General features: G+C 35.7%; 1 protein-coding gene across 2 annotated transcripts; it reads left to right on the top strand.

Annotated features, from left to right (window-relative positions):
- Positions 1-22,091: 22,091 nt before the first annotated feature.
- Positions 22,092-25,077, top strand: LOC104438201 (leucine-rich repeat extensin-like protein 4). 2 transcript variants are annotated; one of them, XR_005549708.1, is made up of 2 exons: positions 22,092-24,861; positions 24,949-25,077. XR_005549708.1 is itself a non-coding variant. In XM_039309203.1 (2 exons), exon 2 carries the CDS (start codon positions 22,806-22,808, stop codon positions 24,147-24,149), a length of 1,344 nt encoding a protein of 447 aa, XP_039165137.1. In that variant the 5' UTR covers positions 22,092-22,498; positions 22,579-22,805; the 3' UTR covers positions 24,150-25,077. The 2 variants fall into 2 exon arrangements, 1 of the variants encoding a protein (XP_039165137.1); XM_039309203.1 differs by having other exon boundaries at positions 22,092-22,498; positions 22,579-25,077.
- The last annotated feature ends 1,992 nt before the right edge of the window (positions 25,078-27,069 follow it).

The raw sequence follows: 27,069 nt of genomic DNA on the forward strand, positions 1-27,069 counted from the left end.
CGGAAAAGTCAAAACAAAACGCATGACGACGGAGGTGGCGTGAATTTTCGGGCTCCGTGTTGTGTTATATTACCGAATTGCCACTCCCTTTTTCTTTTGGGCAAATACCACCAAAAATAAAAACCTAAACTATGTTACTATGACATAAATATTCTCGAGTTTTATTTTGTAACATATATGCCCTTTTTATCTCAGTTTTATTTAAGGCATATTTATCACACGGATATAAATTTAAAAAACTCATATAATAATTAGCAAGTTTAGGGATACAAAAGATTTTCGAGATATTTGTGTTATGATGGGAACATAGTTTGTGGTATTAATCTTTTTCTCTTTTGGGTATCGCTGTTTCTAGTGCACGGCCACTTAAAATTAAAAAGACTTACTAGTTCTCTAAAGAACTCTCACCTTTAGGATTAATTCCAATTCATTTTGAACTTTTTTCTGTCTAAAAGAAATCTCGGCCTTTCATTTCAACTTAGAATCTGTCTACGTCTCCAAAAATTGCAATCAATTTCTTCATGATCATCAAAAGGTTGTTGTTAGGTTGTTGTTACTCTATACATAGTTGATTGTGTTAATGAAGACGTTGTTCTAATAATGAACTTCTAATTAGCAGTGATGTTGATAATTTGAGAAAATCAATGGAAATTTTTGGATATATGGGTAAAATTTGAGACTAGAGTAAAAGTTATAAAACTTTTAAAATAAATAAAATTTCAAAATAAAATTGTGATTACTTAAATTAGGATATTTTTTTAGAGCATTAGGCATCTCTCTCAAGCTTTTTCTCCTTTCCTTTTCTTTCTCCTGCTTTTTCTGCCCGTTTTTTAGGCCAAAGCTTTATTTTTTCCTAGACAATTTCGAACTCTTTTGGGGGGCCAAACTAGACAATTTGATGGCCTAACAATTACCTAATTCTAAACTTATTAATCACCACAAATATCCTATTAAGTATGTGTTTAGGTGTGCCTTGGGACTCTCTTGTTACACTTTTGCTTGTGGCATAGAATTTCTTTCTATATACCTATAAGATAATACCGTTACAAATGTCATTATATGTTAGAAATATTATTTGATATTTCCTTATATTTTAGGATCATTAATTTCCTTATTAAATTAAACTAAACTACTTCGTACCCTTTTACATGTTGTTCAAATCTAAATACCCCTTAATTGCAACCCATTATAGCGTCAAGTAATACGATCATCTTTTTTCTTATTATCGGTTATAAGGGTACCAAATGTCTCAAATTATTGAAACTGAAAATTCACATAGCATATTTTCATAATTTTATAATTTTTACAATTTTCCGCCATAAGCCCTTAGCTAAGAATTTCTTTACATGAGAGAGTAAATATATTTTCAAATGAAGAACTATTTCGCTGGAATTTCTCTCATGACAAAATACCTTTCACCAAAAGTCATTCTTCGATGCTAATTGAAGGATAGAAATTTTTTGTTGACTCCGGACAAAAAATATCATGGGTGATGAAGACATTAACAACTTTAATTTCAAAATGACTGTAAAAACACAAATCGAGCTGAAATTTAATCAACAACGATGCTTGGAACATACAATATCAATAATGGAACCAAACACAAATAAATTTTGTTGGAATTCAATTGACGACAAAGCCTAAGAACACAAAAATGCTACCCTAGAATTTAATCAACAATGCAACACGCATTAAAAAGATACATGCTAGAATTTAATCAATGACGTGATTTTAGAAACTATAGTTACGAAACTTTCCGAAATTTGATCAATGACGTGAGTCTAAAAGATAAAGTTATAGTGCCAGAAAGTAAAGATAACTAAAAGATAGTAAATTTGTTTGTTTGAGTTGTGCAAGGGAAGAGTACCATATGGTTATCTAAAATTTATAATAGATGGTTATCAATTGAGGTTACAAAGGAGGCTTACAAACAGAGGCTACAAAAGCAAGTTACAAACAGGATTTACAAAAGGAAGTCACAAACAAAGATAGCAAATAGTTACCGCATGATTACATGGACAGTTACAATGATTTCATTACTTTGATGATTTTTTCAACTTCATTACCTCAACGGTTATTTTATTTCACTATGTTAACAATTTCAGATTGTTGACTTCATTTTTTGTTGATTCCTTCAAGCTATAGATAATTCCGTTCATAAATGACCAAATTATGCTTTTATCAATAAAGTCTATAAAATGTCGATAATAATTGAAAGTTGGTCATGACGTACACACAATACATCAGGGTGTCACTAAATGAATAATTAAAATGTTCGTATGAAACTGATAATTACTAGTTAATAATAATTTTTCCTCATTAATCTTTTCCAAAATAAAAAATCAAATTTGATCAACGCATTACCAAGTGAACTATTCAACTTCACTGTTGTCATATATAGTTCTTTCTCGATAGTTTTCATCGTCATTTGTCACTTTATATGAAGCAATCAACCTAGTAACACTGGCTGATAATTGAGATTCTAAAGATGCATTTGTTTTGCAAATATCTTTCTAAAAATTATCGTTTATCCTACTAACAAAAATGAAAAAAAAAAAAAATCTTTATCCAATGTAAACATCTTTTGTTAATTGATTTTTCTAAGCGATACGATCAATCATTTTTAAAAAATAGTTTCCAAATTATTTACTTTTTAGTGAAACGAAAAGAAAATGAAATTTGCTGGTCTATCGGAAGAGATCGGAAAGAAAAAAAAAAAAAAAGCTTTTCGTGAGATGCCATTACTTAGAATCTCAGTCGCATTAACTTCCCTCTTTGACACCAATATTCATGGAAAGTTCTATACGCTTTGATCGGTTTCGGTATCTTAGTAATCAATTTAAGCCATGTGATTAATCTCGAGAATCACGTTTAGAAATTTAAGGCACCTTTATATTTACGTTTTGGTTTGATTAGTCAAGCTCATGCTACATTTCTTTTCTTTTATGATTATGAATTTATGAGATTATATTTACTTAATTATTTTTTGGAAATTTGGTTAATGCTACCATATATGGTAATATTCCATATGAAAGTGATGAAAAATAATCTTCCGTTGATATGGTTCGAAAGTAAAACTCCACAATCCATTTTTATCTTTGTGTCAAAATCGTGAGAATCGCATGAGAAAGTAGATTTCGCACACCCTTTTTGGTTCGCAATCCTAACACGTTGTCGATCTTGGGTCAGGAATAATTGTTCAATCTACCTAGTATTTATAATAAATGAATACAGATTATAAATTTGACCAAAAAATACAGATAATAATAAAATAAAATAAAGGGACCACATGTGGGTTCCTTGAGATCTGAAGGTGGATGTTCATTTGATACGTGTATTAGGTTTACCTAGTCAGGAGAGTGACATGAAAAATAAATAGCGCTTTCATATCGGTATTTTGGTTTGACTAGTAAAGCTCGCACTTTATTTATTTTTTTCCCCTTAAAAATTATGAGATTGATCGAGTTGAATATTCAGTTAATTATTTTTGGTAACTTGAGCAGACTCTAATATATAGAGTAATGTATCACGTGAAAATGATGAAAATAATATCTCGTCGACACGGTTCAATAGTTAAAACTCCGCAATCCACTTTCTTCTTCAAGCTAAGATCGTGAAAATCATATGCAGAAATTGTTCAAATGACGTAAAATTTATAGTAAATAAACCCAAGCTACTAAAAACAGCAAATCTCATGCGGGCTTCCATGAGATCTGATGGTACATATATAATTGATACACATATTAGGTTTATTGGACAGTTATCCGTTGTATATCTAAATTTTTCCTTTCATACCATCACAAAAAATTACAAGAATTGTAGAAGGCCAAAGAAGTCAATGTGCCTTTTTTTTTTTTTTTTTTTAATATCAAAGAAGAATTACATGACCAGGAAGAATGGTAGGTTTTATTGATTGTGACGAGGTTTATTGGACAGTTATCTGTTGTATATCTAAATTTTTCCTTTCATACCATCACAAAAAATTACAAGAATTGTAGAAGGCCAAAGAAGTCAATGTGCCTTTTTTTTTTTTAATATCAAAGAAGAATTACATGACCAGGAAGAATGGTAGGTTTTATCGATTGTGACGAGCTTATGATCGAGAATATCGGAGCCAAAAAAAAAAACAGAGAGAGAGAATAGGGTCCAAAAAAGCGAAATAAACAAAATTAAAAAACAATGAATTCTATTATCCTTCGAGATGTTTGATGATAATGCCTGACTGTGTGAAGTGACCGGCTGATTAGCTTCAAGATAAGGCCATTTTGTGTTTTTTTTTTTTTTCAATTTCATGATATTGATTACTTGACTAGGTGACAGAAGACTTTTATATTTCTCGAAGCAATTCTTGTATCTCTTTCTCTCTCTATATATATACACTTTTTTAATCTTGAAAGGAATTGCAATCTGTTCCCAATATTGAAACTACAGAGCAAAATTAAATAACAGGAAAGGTCACGGGTATTTTAATCAGTGATGGGACCACATGTCCATTGAAGAAGTGAAGAAGGTGGTGTGAGTCTAAAGGCAACCGCGCTTTTCACGAGCGTTCTTTAAAAATCATCCAAGATTACAAGCAAAGGAAAAAAAAAAGGACCAAAATATTAGAAGAGTTTGCTCTTGGATTTATGTCTTGTGGAGAGCACTCTACAAATAAAATCCAAAATGCGCCCTTGAAATTGCTCGGGGCAGAGATCTAATTGAGGTGTGTGACTCATGAAACATCTTGCAAGTTTCATGAATAGATTAACTCCAAATATTTACCTTGCACAAATGGTAGTAGTTTGCACACAATTTGTGAAATTCATGTTGAAAAAACCTTCTATAATATTTTGAAGTTAATACAACGATCCATTTCTCATTATGAATTGGTAAATGAAGAAGTTATCTTATTTCAAGTAATGTTGATATATTTGAAGCAAAACCTAATCGACCGTTACATATTCAATTGAATAGAATATTAACAAGACTAGCTAATTTTGTTTGGGAAAATATCACCATTACAAGAGAAATTTGATTGTATGGGCGACCGACTCTCCAATGATCATATGCCTCGTTTCCAATGGTAAATTGATCTTCTTGATAATTATGTAATGACGTATTTGAAGACTGATGGCTATAAAAGAAAATCAACGCATGTTGAAGGAGATGTAAGAGAAAAATGAGAAAACTGGAAACATTAGCATAGCCACATTCTTGTTTCATTGCAAACGTGATCTTATTGACTTGAGTCCTATTCTGTTGAGAATTGTTATTACTCATTATAATCCTTGTTTTGAGGAGTATACAAGTGTGTAAATGGTGCTTATTAATTGATAGTGAGATCTATTAGTCGCAAATAGAAGCAACTTGTGCTTCGTTCTAATTACTCATAAGATACTCCTGCTAGTGGCTATTAATATAGAGGAGTTGACTAAATTTATTCTAAGCCGAACCACTATAAAAATCTACATGCATTGTCCTCAATCACTTTACTTTTTTTTTCCCTATTTATCTAATAGAAGCATATTGCCAAATTGTTCCTGCATCTATAGTTATTTAGGGAAATATTGTTAAGTTTTGTAAATCAACCTATTCATCCTCCTTTTTTTTTTTTTTGGTTAAAAAAATTATATTTATGGCTCAAATTGATATGTGAGAAGCGCAAACTTTCATGATAAAGCAAATTGAAGCAAAGTAAAGGCTAGAACACTACGTAACAAAGCCAAATCTAGAATACAAGGGGGATCAACAAAGCATTGGCAAGGTTAAGCATATACTCATTATAAAAGAACAAATCTATCAAGCAAAATAATTAACAGTCAATCACTAGATCTTGTGTCGTCATTAGTGATGAGCACACGCTAGAAATTTTTTCTCTAATAATTACAGCTTTGCCAGTTGGCGGTGCACACTTAGGGTTGGCATTTTTCACACCATCGCCATAAAGTTGAATAAACACGAATATAACTTTTGAAATAACAAATCTTTATAGTTTAGTAAAACACTAAAACTCTTACGATCATCATTGAAACTAGAGGCAAATGACCTATACAAGAATAGAGCATGGGACTATCGAATCCTCGAAAATATTTTTAAACTCTCGGATCTAAATCGGGAGAGAAGAACTCCTAAATCTAGAACTAAATTTGAAGAGTTCAAACTCTCAAATCTAGAACTAGATGAGGAGAGCTGCTTCCAGATCTAGATTGAGAAAAAAAGGAGAGGAAAAGTACATAAAAAAAAAAAAAAAACTTAAAGAAAATCAAAACAAATGGAGGGGATGGTGAGACTAGCTCAAATCCTCCCCATGATTGAAGGTAGAAGAAGACAGTAAAAAGACAAGAGAGACGAAAAGACTTTTAGGCTTCTTGGAGAATTCATCAATTGTGAGAGATGATTAATTAGCTAGACCTATTCATCTCCTTTAGGTGGCATTGCTAGACTCAACAATTTAGACGAGACTTTTAGATCTTGAGCCGAAAATTCCTCACCGCCCCAACTAACTACGTCAACTCTCTATATGGTCGCCGCACTCGTGGCCTTTATTTGGAAGTGGGTATTGTGCAAAATATTGCATGAAATGTGTTTTTTGATGTCCACAAAATGCATCAGGGTGTCACTACATGAATAATTAAAATGTTTGTATAAAACTGGTAATTACTTGTTAATAATAATTTGTCCTCATTAATCTCTTAGAAAAATAAAAAATCAAATTTGATCAACTGCATTACCAAGTGAACTATATCACTTCATTGTTGTCGTATGTACTTTTTTCTTGATTGTTTTCATCGTCATTTGTCATTGTGTATGAAGCAATTGACCTAGCAACATTTGCTGATAATTGAGATTCTAGATATGCATTTGTTTCGTGGAGAACTTGCAATTCAAGAAATATCTTTCTAAAAACTACCACTTATTTTGCTTATGAAAATGAAAAAAGAAAAAATATTTTCTTTATTCAATGAAAACATCTTCTGTTGATTGATTTTTCTAAGCGATACAACCAATTATTTTTAAGAAAATGGTTTCCAAATTATTCACTTTTTGGTGAAACGAAAAGCAAATTTGATTTGCTGGTCATAAGTGAAGCATACCGAAAAGAAAAAAATAATAAAAAAAGCTTTTCATGAGATGCCATTACATAGAATCTGAGTCGCATTAACTTCCCTCTTTAACTCCAAGATGCATGGAAAGTTTGATACGTTTGATCGGTTTCGGTATCTTAGTAATCAATGCAAACCATGTGATTAACCGTTTAGAAATTAATTGCACCTTTATATACACGTTTTGGTTTGACTAATCGAGCTCATGCTACATTTCTTTTCTTTTATAATTATGAATTTATGAGATTATATTCACTTAATTAGTTTTTGGAAATTTGGTTAATGCTACCATACTTGGTAATATTCTATACGAAAGTAATCAAAATAATCTCCTGCTGATATGATTCGAAAGTTAAACTCTGCAATCCATGTTCATCTTCATGCCTAGATCGCATGAAAAAGTAAATTTCGCAAACCCCTTTATGGTTTGCAATCCTAACATGTTGTCGATCGAAGCTCATGTACCATTTATTCCATTTTTTGGCTTAGGTTGGGAATAATTATTCAATCTACGTAGTATTTATAGTAAATGAATCCAAACTAATAAAAACATTAGACCACATGCGGGTGCCATGAAATCTGAAGGTACATATTCATTTGATACATGGAGTAGGTTTACCTAATTAGGAGAATGACTTAAAAAATGAATCGCCCTTTCATATCCACATTTTGGTTTGACTATTCCCTTTAAAATTATGAAATTTATTGAATTGAATATTCAGTTAAATATCTTTGGTAATTTGAGTCAACCCTTATATATAAAGAGGAACACGTCATGTGAAAATAATAAAAATGATCTCTCGTCAACATGGTTCGACAATTAAGACTCCTTATCTACTTTCTTTTTTGTGCTTACATTGTGAGTATCACATGTGGAAATTGTTCGAATGACATAGTATTTATAGTAAATAAATCCATACTACTAAAAACAAAGGCTCTAAGGCAGATTTCTATGAGATCCGATGGTACATGTACAATTGATACACATGTCAGGTTTACTGAACAACAATTATCCTTTGTGTCCATAAGTTTTTTCCTTTCATACCAACACAGAAAATTATGAGAATCGAAGAAGGCCAAAGAAGTAAATGTGCATTTATTAATCACAAAAGAATTGCATTACCAAGAAGAATGGTAGGTTTATCTATTGTGAACGAGCTTATGATTGAGAATATTCGAGCCAAAAAAGAAAAGGAATAGGGTCCAAAAAGGCGACATAAACAAAATTAAAAAACAACGAATTCTATTATCCTGAGAGATGTTTAATGATATGCCTAACTGTGTGAAGTGACAGGCAGATTAGCTTTGAAGATAAGGCCATTTCTGTTCATTTTATTTTTTTAATTACATGATGTTGACTAGGTGACACAAGACTTTTATATTTCTCAATTCATTTTTTTATCTTTATATATATATATATTTAATCCTGAAAGGGATTGCAATCTGTTCCCTATATTGAAACTAGAGAGCAACATTAAATAATAGGAACGGTCACGGGTACTTTAATAAGTGATGGGACCGCATGTCCATGGAAGGTGTCAAGAAGGTGATGTGATTCTAAAGGGGACGGCACCTTCGGGAGCATTCTTGAAAAATCATCCAAGATTACAATCAAAGTGAAAAAAGGACCAAAATATTAAGAGGGTTTTACTCTTGGATTTAAGTCTTGTTATGAGCACTTTGTGAGCAAAACCCAAAATACATCCTTAAACTTGCTTGGAGAGGAGGTTTAATCAAGTTGCACAAAAGCTATCATCACTAATTTGAGACTCATGAAACATCTTGCAAGTCTCATACATAAATTAATTCCAAACATTTGCCCTGAACAAATAGCTTTAATCTAGAGTAGTCTGCATACAGTTTATGACAATCTTATTGAAAAAACCTTCTATAATAGTTTGAAGTTATTAAAACCATATATTTCTTATTATGAATTGGTAAATGGATATGTTATCTTATCTCAAGTAACATTGATATAAATAACGCTTTATCTCTATTAATGGAATGCAAAGTACAAAGTGAGAGGACCTTGATAGATGGTGAACAAGTCACGCAAAATGGGAAGTTCATGATTTGAGGTATCGTGATAATGTGAACAATTTAGTGAGGTCTTGTACACCGGCGTACTCAAGAAGACTAGATGGATTGAGTACATAATTTGATTGCCAACCGGAAGCTTAGATAGATTCATGGGAATATTGATAAAACCAACTCACTCTATTATGAAATTTGGATAAGAAAATCCCATTAATCCCTTGACTAATCTCGCAGGTCAAAATAATTTAATGGCTAGCTTCAAGCCTGGAACTTCGAAAGGAATATTTGACACAAAATTTTATTTATTGTTACATATTTGATTGAATGGAATATTACCAAGGATAGTTAAATTTATTTGGGGAAACCTCTCCACGGGCAATCAATTCTCCAGTGATTATGTCCATCATTTCAATGGCAAATTGATCTTCTTGAATATTATCAACGACTAGTTTGAAAACCAAAGACTATATAAGATCAATGCACGCCGAAGGAGATATGGTCAAAAAATGCAAAAGCTACAAACATTAATATAGTCACATTCTTGTTTTGTTGCAATCGTGATTTTATTGACTTGTGTTCCATTCTATTGAATATTGTCATTACTCATTGTAATCCTCATTTTGAGAAGTATATGGTGTGTGACTAGTGCTTGTTTACTAATGGCATGACCTATTAGTTTCAGGTGGAAATAGTACAGGTTTTGTGGTAACTACTCACAAGATTACTATTGGATTCCATCATGTTGCTAGCCATTAATTTAGAAGGATAGACGTAAACTTTATTTAACCCGAACCACTATAAAAACCCCATGCATCGTCCTCGGTTACTTTACTTGTTTCTTTCAATTTATCTAATAGAAGCATATTGTATCTAATATTATCAAATTGTTTCTACATCTATCAAACTTAAGTTTAGTTATTCAAAGAAATATAGTTAAGTTTTCTAAATCAACGTAATCATCCCCTTTAGGTCGCATTGTTGGTAAAATATGTCTTCGAAATGGGTTGAACAATGAAATCGGATCGAATAAAAACGACTCGGACTTTGAGGCGTGATATCACTTTCTTTAAGGATTTATTTGCCCCACAACATTGCTAATGGTCACCGGCAAAAATCCTCCAGGATACAACAAAGTCTCGGATGAGAATACTAAATAGCAATTCGAGTATTTCTCCAGGATCTCTCTAAGAAACAATCGAAAAATTGGCTGCATTTTTTTTTTTTTTTTCAGAAAGAAGACTCGAAAATGACCACACTTTTCTTTCCGAAAAATGACAAGTATTTATATGAAACAGTCTTGCAACTCTTCGTGAAAATTGCGAACAAACACGTCTTTAGAAGTCGAAAACTGAACAATTGCAATCCTTTGGAAAAATTAAAATCGAATAAGTAATTTTCCAAAGGTTGTCTTGAAAAGACACAAATAAAATTCGGAATAATTATTATTATTTTTTAAATAGAATTTCGAATTTTCATTTATATTTCATTTCCGAAATTCTCAAATTAAAAGGCAACCTTTGAACTAAAATATAAAATAAAATAAAATAAAAATAAATAAATAAAAAGCAAGGGATTAATGCTAATTAAACCGCGGGCGCGCAAAAGCTAATTAAACCGCGGGCGCGCAAAGTGCTAAGTGTGCCAAATAATCGCGCCAAAATCGCGCAATTATCCGCGCACCCGCACGCGGGTATAGTGGGTCTAGCCCCACCTAATCACTCCTTTAACTACAAAAGGAAATTCCTCATTAATAAACTACGCGGGTATGATGGGTCTAGCCCCACCTAATCACTCCTTTAACTACAAAAGGAAATTCCTCATTAATAAACTAATCCTCCTGCTCCCACCTTTTCTATGTGGGACAAAGTAAAAGGCACTTATTTTGTTTTAACAAACAAAATTCCAACACGCACTTCTAACCCCCAACGGTTCAGACGGACAACTTTTGGTTTATGAGCCAAAAATCTTTCAATGCCCTCAACCAGTTGTCAACTCCAGAGGTGGTTGCCTGCCCTTGACATAACCTGATGGATATACCCCAAAAAAATAGAAAAGTCAATTGATTGCAAATTCTATTGAGTGAATCAAATCGATTGGGCCCATAAACTTGCGATTGCTAGTAATCACATTTCAAGATAGGTGGTCACCGATCAGATTTTTTATTAGCCGAACTTTCCCTCCATCTTATCTCCAAAAATTCTAGTGGTCTGCTCTATCAAGTGAACTCCTTTAATTTGATGTCGTTGCTCTCACGGTTCATCATCTATGATGCATTTCTCTTTGCTTGTCACTCTCTACTTAAATTATTTAAGCGATTTGGCCGTGAGAGAAAAAGCATATTTACTCCCAATACTATGAACCTAATTTCCCCACCAAATTAATAGGAGTAATTCAGGGTTAATTTTGAAAGCCAAATCTAGAATACAAGGGGGATCAACAAAGCATCGGCAAGGTTGAGCATATACTCATTCTAAAAGAACGGATCTGTCAAGCAAAATAATTTACAGTCAATCACTTGATCTTGTGTTGTCATTAGTGATGAGTACAGGCTATAAATTTTTTCTCTAATAATTACAGCTTTGCCAATTGGCGGTGCACACTTAGGTTTGGCATTCTCCACACCATCGCCATAAGGAAACGACCAAAGTTGAATAAACACGGATCTAACTTTTGAAAGAGCAAATCTTTATAGTTTAGTAAAATGTTGAAACTCTTACAATCATCATTGAAACTAGAGGCAAAAGACCTATACAAGAATAGAGCATATGAGTATCAAATCCTCAAAAACATTATTAAACTCTCGGATCTAAATCAGAAGAGAAGAACTCCTAGATCTAGAACTAAATTCAAAGAGTTCAAACTCTCAAATCTAGAACTAGATGAGGAGAGCTACTTCTAGATCTAGATTGAAAATAAAAGAGAGGAAGAGTACATAAAAAAGACTAAAATAAAATCAAAACAAATGGAGGGGAGAGTGAGACTAGCTCAAACCCTCCTCATGGTTGAAGATAGACGAAGACAGTAAAAAGACAAGAGAGACGGAAAGACTTTTAGGCTTCTTGGAGAATTCACCAATTGTGAGAGCTGATTAATTAGCTAGACCTATTCATCTCCTTTAGGTCGCATTGCTAGACTCAACAATTTAGACGAGACTTCTAAATCCTGAGCCAAAAATTCCTCACCGCCCCAACTAACTACTTCAACTCTATATGGTCGCCGCACTCGTGGCCTTTATTTGGAAGTGGGGATTATGCAAATTATTGCATGAAATGTGTTTTTTGATGTACACAAAATGCGTTAGGGTGTCACCACATGAATAATTAAAATGTTTGTATAAAACTGGTAGTTACTTGTTAATAATAATTTTTCCTCATTAATCTCTTAGAAAAATAATAAATGAAATTTGATCGACTGCATTATCAAGTGAATTATATCATTTCATTGTTGTCGTATGTACTTTTTTCTTGATTGTTTTCATCATCATTTGTCATTGTATATGAAACAATCGACCTAGTAATATTTGTCGATAATTGAGATTCTAGATATGCATTTGTTTCGCGGAGAACTCGCGATTCAATAAATATCTTTCAACAAACTACCACTTACTTTGCTTATGAAAATAAATAAATAAAAGGAAAAAATATTTTCTTTATTCAATGAAAACATCTTCTGTTGATTGATTTTTTTTTTTTTTTGGTAAATCACTGTTGATTGATTTTTCTAAGGGGTGAATATGGAAGAGAAAAATATTTTTCTATTTCTATTTCTAGAAGAGTTTCTAAGCAAAAATAACCATTTGATAACGACACAAAATTTCTACTCTAAAAATAGAAATTCGTTTGATAACGACACAAAATTTCTTCCTTTCGGACGGTGGCGGACCGGCAGACAGCGGTGGACTAGCGATTGGCAATGACGGACGGCGGCTGGCGACTAGCGTCCGGCTCTGGCGGCGGCGGCCAGCGTTGGCAACCGGCGGCCGCTGCTCGGTGACTCGGCAGCCAACTCGGCGGCGGCGACTAGCGTTTGGTGATTGGCATCCGGTAGCGGCAACCGGCGACCAGCGGTGGCGACCGACAGATGGCAATCGACGGCGGCGGCCAGTGACCAGAGATCGGCAGGCGACCAACGAACAGTGGTCGGCGACGACAGATGAATGATCGATTGACGAACGATGAGAAAAATTTTCTTTCTCATTTCTCTTCCAGAAATAGAGAAGTAAAAAAATTTACATCTGATTTTTATTCCAAACCTATTTCTGGAACAATAATCTATTTCACAAATAAAAAATTTTAATAATTTTATCAAACGGATTTTTATTCCAGAAACAAGTCTGGAATAGAAAATTTGTTTTTGGAACAAAAATAGGTGGTTGTCATGCACCCCTAAGTGATATGATCAATTATTTTTAAGAAAAGGGTTTCCAAATTATTCACTTTTCAGTGAAACGAAAAGCAAATTTGATTTGCCGGTCATAAGTGAAGCATATCGAAAGGAAGAAATAATAAAAAAAAGCTTTTCATGAGATGCCATTACATAGATTCTCAGTCGCATTAACTTCCCTCTTTAACTCCAATATTCATGGAAAGTTTTATACGCTTTGATCGGTTTCGGTATCTTAGTAATCAATGCAAGCCATGTGATTAATCTCGAGAATCACGTTTAGAAATTAATTGTACCTATCCACGTATTGGTTTGACTAATCGAGCTCATGCTACATTTCTTTTCTTTTATAATTATGAATTTATGAGATTATATTCACTTAATTAGTTTTTGGAAATTTGGTTAATGATACTATACGTGGTAATATTCTATACGAAAGTAATCAAAATAATCTCCTATCGATATGATTTGAAAGTTAAACTTTGCAATCCATGTTCATCGTGATGCCTAGATCGCATGAGAAAGTAGATCTCACAAACCCCTTTTTGGTTTGCAATCCTAACATGTTGTCGATCGAAGCTCATGTATCATGTATTCCATTTTTTTGGCTTAGGTCGAAATAACTATTCAATCTACATAGTATTTATAGTAAATGAATCCAGACTAATAAAAACATTAGACCACATGCGGGGGCCGTGAGATCTAAAGGTACATATTCATTTGATACTTGTAGTAGGTTTACCTAATCAAGAGAGTGACTTGAAAAATGAATCGCGCTTTCATATCCGCATTTTGGTTTGACTATAAAGCTTGTGCTTTATTATTTCCCCTTTAAAATTGTGAAATTGATTGAATTGAATATTCGCTTAATTATTCTTGGTAATTTGAGTCAACTCTAATATATAAAGAGGAATACGTTATGTGAAAATGATAAAAATATCTCTCGTCAACATGGTTCGACAGTTAAAACTCCTCATCTACTTTCTTTTCCGTGTTGAGATTGTGAGTATCAAATTTGGAAATTATTTGAATGACATAGTATATATATTAAAAAAATCCTTACTGCTAAAAACAAAGGCTCTTATGCAGATTTCAATGAGATCCGATGGTACATGTACAATTGATACACGTATTAGGTTTACTGAACAATTATCCTTTGTGTCCATAAGTTTTTCCTTTCATGCCAACACAGAAAATTACAAGAATCAAAGAAGGCCAAAGAAGTAAATGCGCGTTTATTAATTACAACAGAATTGCATCGCCAAGTAGAACGGTAGGCTTATCAATTGTGAACAAGCTTATGATTGAGAATATTCGTGCCAAAAAAGAAAAAGGGGCTGCATGGTAACGTTTTTGTTCTTTTTTTGTTCCGGGGAACATAAATAAAAAAAAAGTGTTTCTGTTCCGCGGAACGGTTTTTGAACAAAAAACGCGTTTGGTAACGTTTGTTCCGGGAATAAAAAATGAATAGAAACACGTTTGGTAGATTTTTTTTTGTTTCTTTTAATTTTTAAAATTTTTTTTTTCTTCTTTCGGCCGGCAGCCTCACCTAGCCACGGCGAGGCTCGCCGACCCCGGCGAGGTTGAGAGCTCGCCCAGCCAAGGCGAGGCTCGGCGTCGCCGGTGTGGGTGAGGCCGAGCCTCGCCAGGGGTCGACGGCCCGGCGACACTCCGGCGAGGTCGCCGACCCTTGACGGTGTCGCCGGCCATGGTCGAGGCCGGCAACCGGCCAAAAAAAAAAGAAGAAGAAAAGAAGAAGAAAAGAGAAGAGAGAGAAGAAGAAGTGTTTCTTCAAAATTGTTTATGGAACAAAAATAACTTTTTTGTGTTTCTTTTTGCTCCAATTTTGTTCCGGGAACAAAAAATAAAAATAAAAATAGAAACGCAATCAAACGCATTCTATTCTTTTTTTGTTTCTGGGAAATAGAAAAACAAAAAATCTGTTTCAATAACACTTTAGGAACATTACCATGCAGGGCCAAAGAGTAGAGTCCAAAAAAGCGAAATAAATAAAATTAAAAAAAATACTTTTATAAGGCATTTATGTTTGATGATAAGGCCTGACTGTGTGAAGTGACAGGCATATTAGCTTCGAGATAAGGCCATTTATGTTCATTTTATTTTTTTAATTACATGATGTTGACTACTTGACTAGGTGACACAAGACTTTTATATTTCTCAATTTATTTTTTTATCTATATATTTTTATATATTTTTAATCTGGAAAGATCTGTTACCTATATCGAAACTAGAGAGCAATATTAAATAATAGGAAAGGTCACGGGTACTTTAATCAGTGATGGAACCGCATGTCCATGGCAGGAGTCAAGAAGGTGATGTGATTCAAGGGGACGGCACCCTTCGGGAGCATTCTTGAAAAATCATCCAAGATTACAATCAAAGGGAAAAAAGGACCAAAATATTAAGAGGGTTTTACTCTTGGATTTAAGTCTTGTTATGAGCACTCTGTGAGCAAAACCCGAAATACACCCTTAAACTTGCTTGGGCAGGAGGTTTAAGGTGCACAAAAATATCCCTACTAATTTAAAACCCATGAAACATCTTGCAAGTCTCGTGAATAGATTAATTCTAAACATCTACCATAGCAAATAGCTCTAATCTAGAGTAGTCTGCATGCAGTTTATGACAATCATGTTGGAAAAACCTTTTGTAATAGTTTGAAGTTATTAAAACCATATATTTTTTTATTATGAATTGATAAATGGATATGTTATCTTATCTCAAGTAACATTGATATAAATAACGCTTTATCTCTATTAATGGAATGCAAAGTACAAAGTGAGAGGACCTTGATAGGAGAACAAGTCATGCAAAATGGGAAGTTCATGATTTGAGGTATCGTGATAATGTGAACAATTTAGTGAGGTCTTGTACACCGGTGTACTCGAGAAGACTAGATGGATTGAGTACATAATTCAATTGCCAACTAGAAGCTTAGATAGATTCATGGGAATATGGATAAAAACCAACTCACTATATTGTGAAATTTGGATAAGAAAATCCCATTAATCCCTTGACTAATCTTATGGCTGGCTTCAAGCCTGGAACTCCATAAGGAATATTTGAAACAAAATTTTATCTATTGTTACATATTCAGTTGAATGGAATATTACCAAGAATAGTTAAATTTATTTGGGGAAACCTCTCCATGGACAATCAATTCTCTAGTGATTATGTCCATCATTTCAATGGCAAATTGATCTTCTTGAATATTATCAATGACTAGTTTGAAAACCAAAGGCTATATAAGATCAATGCACGCTGAAGGAGATATGGTCAAAAAATGCAAAAGCTACAAACATTAATATAGTCGCATTCTTGTTTTGTTGCGATCGTGATTTTATTGACTTGTGTTCCATTCCATTGAAAATTGTCATTACTCATTGTAATCCTCATTTTGAGAAGTATATAGGGTGTGACTAGTGCTTGTTTACTAATACCAAGATCTATTAGTTTCAAGTGGAAATGGTACAGGTTTTGTGGTAACTACTCACAAGATTACTAGTGGATTCCATCATGTTGCTAGCCATTAATTTAGAAGGATAGATGTAAACTTTATCTAACCCGAGCCACTATGAAGAACCTCCGTGCATCGTCCTCGGTTTTTTTTTTTGTCGGTCCTACTCTATGTCTACTCTACACTCACTCTCAGACTTTTACCCCGCCTCTTGCAGAGCGTGGGAGTCGAAACCCACTTCTGAAACTTACTCGTCCTTGCCCCATCTAAGGTGGATATTTGAACCTTCACCTTCCCCTTCCATGTTGGAAGGGTGGCCACTGAGGCGAATCCCAATGGTTGTATCATCCTCGGTTACTTTGCTTGTTTCTTTCAATTTATCTAATAGAAGCATATTATATCTAATATTATCAAATTGTTTCTACATCTATCAAACTTAAGTTTAGTTATTCAAAGAAATATAGTTAAGTTTTCTAAATCAACGTAATCATCCCCTTTAGGTTGCACTTCTAACCCCCAACGGTTCAGACGGACAACTTTTGGTTTATGAGCCAAAAATCCTTCAATGCCCTCAACTAATTATGTCAACTCCAGAGGTGGTTGCCTGTCCCTGACATAACCTGATGGATATGCCCCCAAAAAATAAAAAGTCAATTGATCGCAAATTCTATTGACTAAGAATCAAATCAATTGATCCCATAAACTTGCGATTGCTATTAATCACATTTCAAGTTAAGATGGTCATCGATCAGATTTTTGATTAGCCGAACTTTGCACTCCATCTTATCTCCAAAAATTCTAGTGGTCTGCTCTATCAAGTGAACTCTTTTAATTTGACATCGTTGCTCTCACGGTTTATCATCTATGATACATTTCTCTTTACTTGTCACTCTCTACTTAAATTATTTAAGTGATATGGTCTGTGAGAGAAATAATAGATTTACTCCCAATACTATGAACCTAATTTCCCCGCCAAATTAATAGGAGTAATTCAAGGTTAATTTTTATGCAAAGTAGATTCCAATTTTTGACATTATCATGTAAGTTCGTAATTTCTAATAAAAATCGAGATGCGTTTTTTTATTTTAAATTCCTTTTTCATCTATAGATGTTCGCATTCCACGTCGATTTCAAGATGGTCCGGAAAAAGAGAAAAAAGAAGAAGGGTCCATCTAATTCATTACATTATCTATTGACATCGACGGGCACATGAGGCAGAATCGGATTACCTTAGTGAATGATTGTACCAGGGGGGAACAAAAAAATATCTTGATTCTCCCTCACGGATAAGAAGTGAATCAGACCTTTTTCCTTTCCCCACGACGGCAGTTCAAGAATAAAATAAGAATAGGTCCGTGAGGGAGATATTTATCTTAAAAGTCCTTATTCTACAGTGGGCTTGATTCGAAAGAAGTGAGTGCTTGCAGGGTCTCACCTAGTGGTCGACGAGCTGAGGCTTATAAGTGACCCCAGCCCGCCTTCTAGAAAGATTAACAGTGAAAAAAAGAAGAAGATAAAATAAATAAATTCTAATAAGATTTCAGAGAAGTAAAAAAAAAAAAAATTAAGAAAATTATTTACGTCAATACCAATCGTGTCACGTAAGTCAGCCGACCGGCGACCTCATTAATAATATCTGGCCAAAATTAATTAGAGGATTATATTGAAAAATGGTCACAATGTTCAGAACTAAATTGACAAAACTGAAAATTTTAGAACTGAATTGATTGTTAGATAATAAATTTAAGACTTCTTGAACAATTTTTTATGGGCACATATTTTCTTCGGTGATGTAACAATTGGATAAATTTATTCAAGTTCCTACATTGATTGAGAATATGATGCATCATCACATATTTATTTTTCAAATGGGTTGTAAAATCAAGCCAATTTACTTGTTCTTTTTTATCAAGATGGTTTAGGGAATCAAAAAGAAATAAACATGAGTTCTCCCATCTTTTTTATTATTTTACCTTTTCAACCGAGTTACCTCAATGACCACCTTCTTAAGGGGTTGGGGTGGGACAATTTAGCTTTAAGTATGAGTTTCGACTTTCACGTCCTGCAAAAAGATGGGGAAAAAAAAATTGAGAATGAACATTAGAATAGGAATAGAGCAAAAAAAAAAAAACAACAACAACAATTTTTTTTACTAAGGATTAATATTACGAAAAATCTCAAATTGGTATAATTATGACAAATTTACCTCAAATTAGTTTTTTAATCACAAAAAATTTCAAAGTAATGCACATGTAATAACTTTACCCTATGTTAGTCTCTGTTAAATTTTATCATCAAATTGATGAGTTGGATATCACATAGTAGTTGATGAATGCACCGAGCTTAGCGGGAAGAGAATTGTATCATGAGAGATCAACTTCTTTCTTTCAAATATAAATTAGTTTGTGGTTTTACCTTTCATTTATTACAAATGTACACGTTTGTGACTTTTTTATAATATTAATCCAATTTAATGGAAATTAACGGAGGGTAGATTAATCACAAATATATTAATTTGGAGTTTTTTTATTGTAACAAATTAATTTTGAATAAATTAGTTTTAAGTATACCAATTTGAGATTTTTCGTAAACTTTTTACTAATTTGATCTTGATTTACACGTATGTTTTGTTCGAATTGGTCCTTCTGTTAAAAAGTTAAACAAAAATGTTGATGAGACCCTTAAGTTGCAGACTTTTAATTCCATGTGGATTTCGGTTTTTTTTTTTTTTAATATAAGACAAAATAAACAGAATTGAAAGTGCCAAAAAAAAGTATCGTGATGAAATTAAACAAATTAAAAGGACACAAGGACAAAATCACTTTGTCTTTCGCCATCAACGCACCCACCCGGATTAGCTTGTTGATCCAACTCTCACTCTGGCTCAGCTCAATCTTAGAACCCAGCAGCAGGAATTGAGTAAAGGTACCACTTGGCTGAACCCTAATTGAATCTAGATCCCATCGAAACAGGACATCATAAAGGTAAATCTTGATGGAGCCTTTCCTATTGCAAATCACGTGGGAGCGATTGCAAGTATTGCTCGAGATCACACCGGCAAAATGATCGGAGGCTTCACCCAAAGCATTCAAGCAACATCTGCACTTGAGACAGAGATCCAAGCACTATTATGTACTCTCATTCTTCAGTGCCGTCTGCTGCCATGGGAATGCCGTGCCCTGTTTGCCGAAAGCAAAGCTTTGATGCTCTGTTTCCCAAACCTAAAGGTGCAGCACTGTCGACGTGAAGCCAATGCCCTAGCTGATTGGGCTGCGAAGGCCCATGGACGAGGATCCCTTTCACCAAATTGGGTCAATTCTCCTCCTCAAATTATGTTAGACATGCTTTGTACTGAAGCTCAAGATTGTTCTTTTTTCGCTACTTGAATAGAAATCTATCCTCTTTTCGACCAAAAAAAGGACACAAGGACCAACCAATTCCATTATCCCTAAAAAAATTCGATGTTTGATTTAATTGGACCCCCTTAGAGAAATCGACGGACCAACGAAGTCATAGGGATGGCAAATAACCAATAGCAAAACAGCACGTCGAAGTTGCAATCCGTCTAACACAAAGAAAGTAGTATTTATCGAATAAATTAAACGCCATAACCTAAGATACACTAATATCCCATCCCAAATTTAAAATAACAAAATAAAAATTAAATTATGATATAATGATAAGAACCTATTCCTGCAAGTTCTTGTGTACCAAAACCCTTTCAGATAGCCGGTTAATTATAATAAGGTTCTTAATTATATATAAAAAAAAAAAAATCCTGGATGTATCTCCTTCTAGGATTGCCATATTCTCGACAAAATTAATAAAACTCAAATTTGCTCAAAATGTATACCTTTGTAGTTCCATTTTTTTTTTTTTGGTTTGAAATTAGTGGGTTCCAATTTGAATCCATCGATTGAATGATAGAATGAAGCCCGATCTCATTAAATTTTACAGGACGAAGTTCTCGAGTACAAATAATCCATGGGCCATTCTCTGCCGTAAATTATGTATTAAATGCAGATTCATTAGTTGTCCCAATCATACCATAAATTATATATAGGAGCTAGACCAGTCAATGAGGCCATTTGACTTTGACCCCAAAATAAATATAATATAAATAATTTCTTTTACATTACTTTCCTATAAATAATTTTATCTAACTTAGCCGCGCAAATTATTCAGTGGCTTATAATTAGCGTGAAAAATAATCGGGTATTCAAAGAAAATCCAAATATTAAGATTTCAATGGGATCAAAAAAGATCAAGAGAATACCTCCGAACCTTATCACGAGGCTAATTCACGTGATTAATCATTTGATTAGCATGTACCCGATATTTAATCATTCTATCGACCACTTTTCACGTGATTAAACGGAAGTAAAAAAAGTAAAACAAAATTCCCTTTTGTCCGACCAACACAAGATAGGAAAAGAAATTGAAGGATTGTGGGCCTTGGTTTGGTGGTGAATTATGAAGTGAAGGTGACCATGGTAAGGACATTATTGTCGACTGCCATGGTCCATTACCTGGCAGCCATTATCAGCACTCACTTTTCCAAAGGATCAAGAAAAATATGTAAAAAATGGCATGTAGGTGAATTAGGGTTGCTACATTTTATTAGGATAATGTGATTATAGGTACGATGGAATCTAATTAATCCATGAGTCACGTGAATTGGACTCGCATTTTTTCGTCCCCGAACTTGATCTCGATATAATATATATAGATTCAATCTAACCATGTATCTACTCAAATGATCATAGATTCAATCTAACCATGTATCTATTCAAATGATCATGATGCTATCATTAATTTGGTTATAACCATGAAAATACACGTAAGAACGTCTTTTATTCTGTTGTCGTATGAAAGTTCGAGTTCATAGTCGAGCCTTAACTCAAACTTCCCAATACATCAGAGCTACTAAAATCGAAGCATATAGAGTCCGGTCTTTGCACAACAAAAATCTATCAAAGGTGAGATCGAGAATAGTAATCAAGCCACATCAACATTGTACCGGGACGACAAAAAAGGGACGGGACCAAGAACACGTCCGATCAAGCAAAACAGATTTTTATGGATATATAGAGAGATCGTACATCATTCTTTCATACAATTTTTCTGGAATTCGAAACATTTTCCGTTTCTATCCTCGAGCTCCGGACTGAAAATGAAAGGCAGCAACTATTTCCAGTAATTGGAAAGCCCTATCGTCTCCTTCTCCAGCAGCTTCTCGTTCTGCGAAAAGCTCATCAGAAAGGTTGGTCACATGAGGAAATCGTCTGCAGATTCCCCCTCTCTTTTGCCGTTGGGAAAAGAGCGCTGAAAAACTTGGCAAAAGAGGGTGTCCTCGCGTCCAAACAAAACCGCAGCCGCTTTTGTCTTCTTCTAGCCCCGGAACAGATCTTTGCTTAAAGTTAAACCTGGTGATGATTATAGCATTAGTTGCAGTGTACTGAGACAAAATCCGAGCGGAAACCAAGATCCGTACGGACCCCTGCCCGTCTTGCAGGTCCCTGATTCAATCCAGGCCTCACCCTCGTTCGGCGAGTAATTACTCCTAAGCTCACCTAACCCTTTTCTTCTCCACAGGCAGTGAATTGGTAGTGACAAGTCGAGCAGAAGACATTGTGCATGATGGGACGAAAGGCCTAGGAGCGAGCAAAGAGAGGCTTCCTGGAAGTTCTGAAATCGTGGAGGGAGGAGATGCATGTTTCGTGGGAAGCCGTCCGACAAGTTGAAATGAGGAGAGTTTAGAGGCACATTCAGTACCGAGAAACCCTACCACTGCCGCTTTCTGTCTCTGGCTCTCTCTTTCAATGCAAGAAACGCCCTCCAGCAAGAAGATGAATCTTGGGTCGACGCCTCCTCGTCGAGGGATGGACAGAACCTGGCTTCTGGCTCTCTTGCTCCTCCAATTCATGCCCAAGGAGGAGGCTTTCGGCGTCGGCGGCGGCGCCGGTGTCGGCATCGGCATCGGGGGCGCCGGCGGCGGCGGCGGCGGCGTTTGGATTGGCGGAGGAATTAACAGCCCAAGCCCACCTGGGTCTTCTTCTTCATCGCCCAACCTCGAAGCGGCCTACAATGCACTCCAAGCGTGGAAGACCTCGATCACCGAAGACCCTCAGGGGGTTTTGCGGAACTGGGTCGGTCCCAACGTGTGCTCTTACAAGGGGATCTTCTGTGCAGATTCGCAGGAGGGTTTCCTGGAAAGCAACGGTCCTGTTCTCGCGGGCATTGACCTGAACCGCGCGAATCTGCTGGGCACGCTCGCCCCGGAGCTGTCTTCCCTCGCGGACCTGACCCTCTTCCACCTCAACAGCAACAGGTTCTCGGGCTCGGTCCCTAGCTCCTTCGCTGGCCTCGCCTCTCTCCAGGAGCTCGACCTCAGCAACAATCGCTTCTCCGGCACGTTCCCGAGCGCGGTCCTAGACATGCCCAGCTTGCTCTATCTCGATCTCAGGTACAACAACTTCTCCGGGCCGATCCCGCCCGAGCTCTTCGCCAATGGCAAGCTTGACGCGATCTTGCTCAACAACAACCGCTTCGATGGCGATCTGCCGGAGACATTGGGAAGCTCGCAGGCCTCTGTGGTCAATTTGGCTAACAACAGGCTAAGTGGGAACATCCCGGCCACTCTCGGCCTCGTGAGCGGCAACAAGATCAGAGAGATCCTGCTTTTGAACAATCAGCTCACCGGGTGCATCCCCGAGGGGATCGGGCTCTTCTCGGACATGGAGGTGTTCGACGTGAGCTACAATTCCCTGATGGGTCACTTGCCGCACACCGTGTCGTGCCTGACCCAGATCGAGGTCCTGAACCTGGGACACAACAAGCTGTCCGGGGTCTTGCCCGACGTCGTCTGCGCCCTCAAGAGCCTAGTGAACCTCACCGTGGCCTACAATTTCTTCTCCGGGTTCAGCCAAGACTGCACGGTGCTCCCGTTCCGGAACGTCGGGTTCGATTTCGTGGCCAATTGCATACCGAACCGGCAGATGCAGAGGCCTCAGCCGGATTGCTCGGTGATCCCAGGAGGGAGCTTGAGTTGCCTGAGGATCCCCGGCGCTTCTGAGCCTCTGGTCTGTGGGGCACTTGGGGCCTTGTCAAGAACAGTTGGCGATCTCGCCGGGACCGTTGGCGATCTCATCCCGGCTCCTCCATGACAGAAGAGAGATACGGGGAGAGATAGGGACAAGAAAGAGAAAGTCACTATTTTTGTTGGGGCAAAGAGAGAGGTTTGGTGATGCTGGTGTCCCTGCATTGAATAGCTGCTGTTAAAGATGGTAGACTATTTCGTTCTTTCACTCATCCTCTGATGCATCGACTTATTTAGTTCTGTTTAAGAAACCAGTACATAGAATAGGTGGTCATAAGCTCTTCTTTCTTGGAGAAGACCAGGATGTGAAGTGAAGAGCAAGTGTTTTTTCTCTCTTTTTCTAGGTAGAGAGTTACCACAAACCCAGAGGGACAATCCCCAAAGTTCCCTCTACTCTGCACCAATTTATTAGATAAATCTTGGGGCAGTGACAATGTGCCCCCGCTTAGATTTTTCAAGTTGTCGCAAACTCTGTCCGAGATGATTTCTGCAATCTTCCCTCTCATGTCTCGATATAAATCGCCGCATCCCAACTGATTTCGACTCCGGTCGATCTGCCAAGAACTTACTTAAGCATGCAGCCAAACGATTCTCAAACTTTTGCTTGGCCTTATTCAGGCAGTGAGACTCCGATTGAAAGTGCCGACTGTGTAATGGCATTCTTGTTTTATTTGCTTAAATGTTAGTGCCACCTAGGTGCTTTCCTTCACCATGGAGAGTCAGGACTTTTGACAGCTCATCTGCAGAAGAAGATGGAGACGAAAGGGCGGGAACAAGAGGTCGGATCGTTAAAGGAATTGGAATATTCTCGGCCGGTTAAAGTAGTCTGCGTTCTGAGTTTTTTCTTGTTCTTTTCTCTGCAACAGATGGAGGAAACATCATTTCCTTCACGTGCGCCCTTACAGCACGGTACAACAAGCTGTTTACTCCGGCACCGGCAGGTGTGATCGGTTCTAAAACTTATCTTGTTATAATTAGTTCCAATTTTTGGCCCTAAAACTTACTTTGTTGGTGTGAAACCCGTTACCTACTTTATTTTTCTGATCCAATTCTAAAGTCTGCCTGAAAATCTATTTTATTTTTTTCCTTTTTCTGTTTCATTTTTTTACAACAAAATCATATGAGTCTATACATAACCAAAACGATTCAAAGTAAATGATGAACAACATAAATCTTAATTTGCAAAAAAAAAAATCCAAAAGATGAATACAATAAATAATAAAAAAAATTCAAACATGTGACCTAAAATATAAATTATAAAACTCCATTCCCCATTTATCCAAAAAATTTAGGGGAAGATGAAAGATTGACGAGGAGTTTTGAGGAAAGACAAATGACGAGGAATTGCTTAGGTTAGAATTTAGAGGAAAAAGAAATTAGGATTCTAACTTTTTAGCTTATAGAATAGATCCAAAATAGGACAGTTCAATCCGATTTTGGTGAATATTCACTTAGAACTTGTTCTTGAATTGGTTTCAATGAGAATGAGTTTCGAGACCTATTTTTCTCCTATCGATATTTGTGGATTTTTAGAAATTATTCTCTGTGGTTATACACCCCTACTCAGTGGTGGACCTAATTTTCCTCTATCGATATTCTTGGATTCTACAAATAAAAAATGAATAAATTAAAAGTTAATTAAAAAAAGTTATATTGTTATAATCAGTTTCCAATTTTGGACCTTGAAACTTACCTTGTTTGCATGAAACCCGTTTTGAAACCTACTGATCCAATTCTAAGGTTCACTCGAGAACTCATTTTATTTTTTTCCTTTTTTTGATTCATTTCTTTACAGCAATTCATGAGTCTATAAGTGATGAAATCATTCAAAGTAAATGATGAACAACATAAATCTTAATCTGCAAAAAAAAAAAAAAAAATCCAAAAGATGAATACAATAAATAATAAAAATTCAAACAAGTGACTTAAAATATAAATTATAGAACTCAATTCCCCATTTATCCAAAAAATTTAGGGGAAGATGGAAAATTGGCAAGGAGTTTTGAAGAAAGACAAAGGATGAAGAAGTGCGAAGGGTAGAATTTAGAGGAAAAAGAATTTAGGATTCTGACTTTTTAGCTTATAAAATCAATTCCAAAATAGGACGGTTCAATCCAATTTTTGGGTGAATATTCACTTAAAACTTGTTCTTGGACTGGTTCCAATGAGAATGAGTTTCGGGACCTGTTTTTCAAGCGGTCTGATTTGATTCTTAGATATAACCAAATTTGATTGTGCACCCCTACTTGACGGTGGGCCTATTTTTCTCCTATCAATATTCTTGGATTTCTAGAAATTATTTCCGAATAGAATCAATTTGGTTGTACACCCCTACTTGGTGGTGGTCGATGAATATTCACTCCGAACTTGTTCTCGAACTGGTTCCAATGAAAACAAGTTTCAGGACCTATTTTTCAAGCAGTCCGATTTGATTCCTAGATAGAACCAATTTGGTTGTGCACCCCTACTTGACAGTGGGCCTATTTTTCTCCTATCAATATTCTTGGATTTCTAGAAATTATTTCTAGATAGAATCAATTTGGTTGTACACCCCTATTTGGTGGTGGTTGATGAATATTCACTCCGAACTTGTTCTCGGACTGGTTCCAATGAAAACAAGTTTCGGAACCTATTTTTCAAGCGGTCCGATTTGATTCCTAGATAGAACCAATTTGGTTGCACACCCTGGTGGCCTATTATTGGATCTCTAGAAATTATTTCCAGATAGAATCAGTTTGATCGTACATCCTTACTCGGTGGTGGTGTGACCTAATATTCTTGGATTCTACAAATAAAAAAAACTAAATTAAAAGATAAATTTAAAAAAAAGGTGGTGGTTCAGTAGAACTTGTCCTTTGAGCCGTTTATGGGCCTCACCGGCGCCGGCCTGTTATCCTTCCACTGCCGAGAGCGGGAGGCTTTCGCTGCTCTGTGAAGCCAGCCTCACGCTGTCCCCTCCACTCTAGTGCCGCACGAGGCCCGAGCCT

The sequence above is a fragment of the Eucalyptus grandis genome, chromosome 3, assembly GCF_016545825.1.
Source record: "Eucalyptus grandis isolate ANBG69807.140 chromosome 3, ASM1654582v1, whole genome shotgun sequence".
NCBI lineage: Eukaryota > Viridiplantae > Streptophyta > Magnoliopsida > Myrtales > Myrtaceae > Eucalyptus > Eucalyptus grandis.

Coding starts and splice junctions, on each gene's coding strand:
- LOC104438201 (XM_039309203.1), top strand. CDS start 22,806: ATGCAAGAAACGCCCTCCAGCAAGAAGATGAATCTTGGGTCGACGCCT.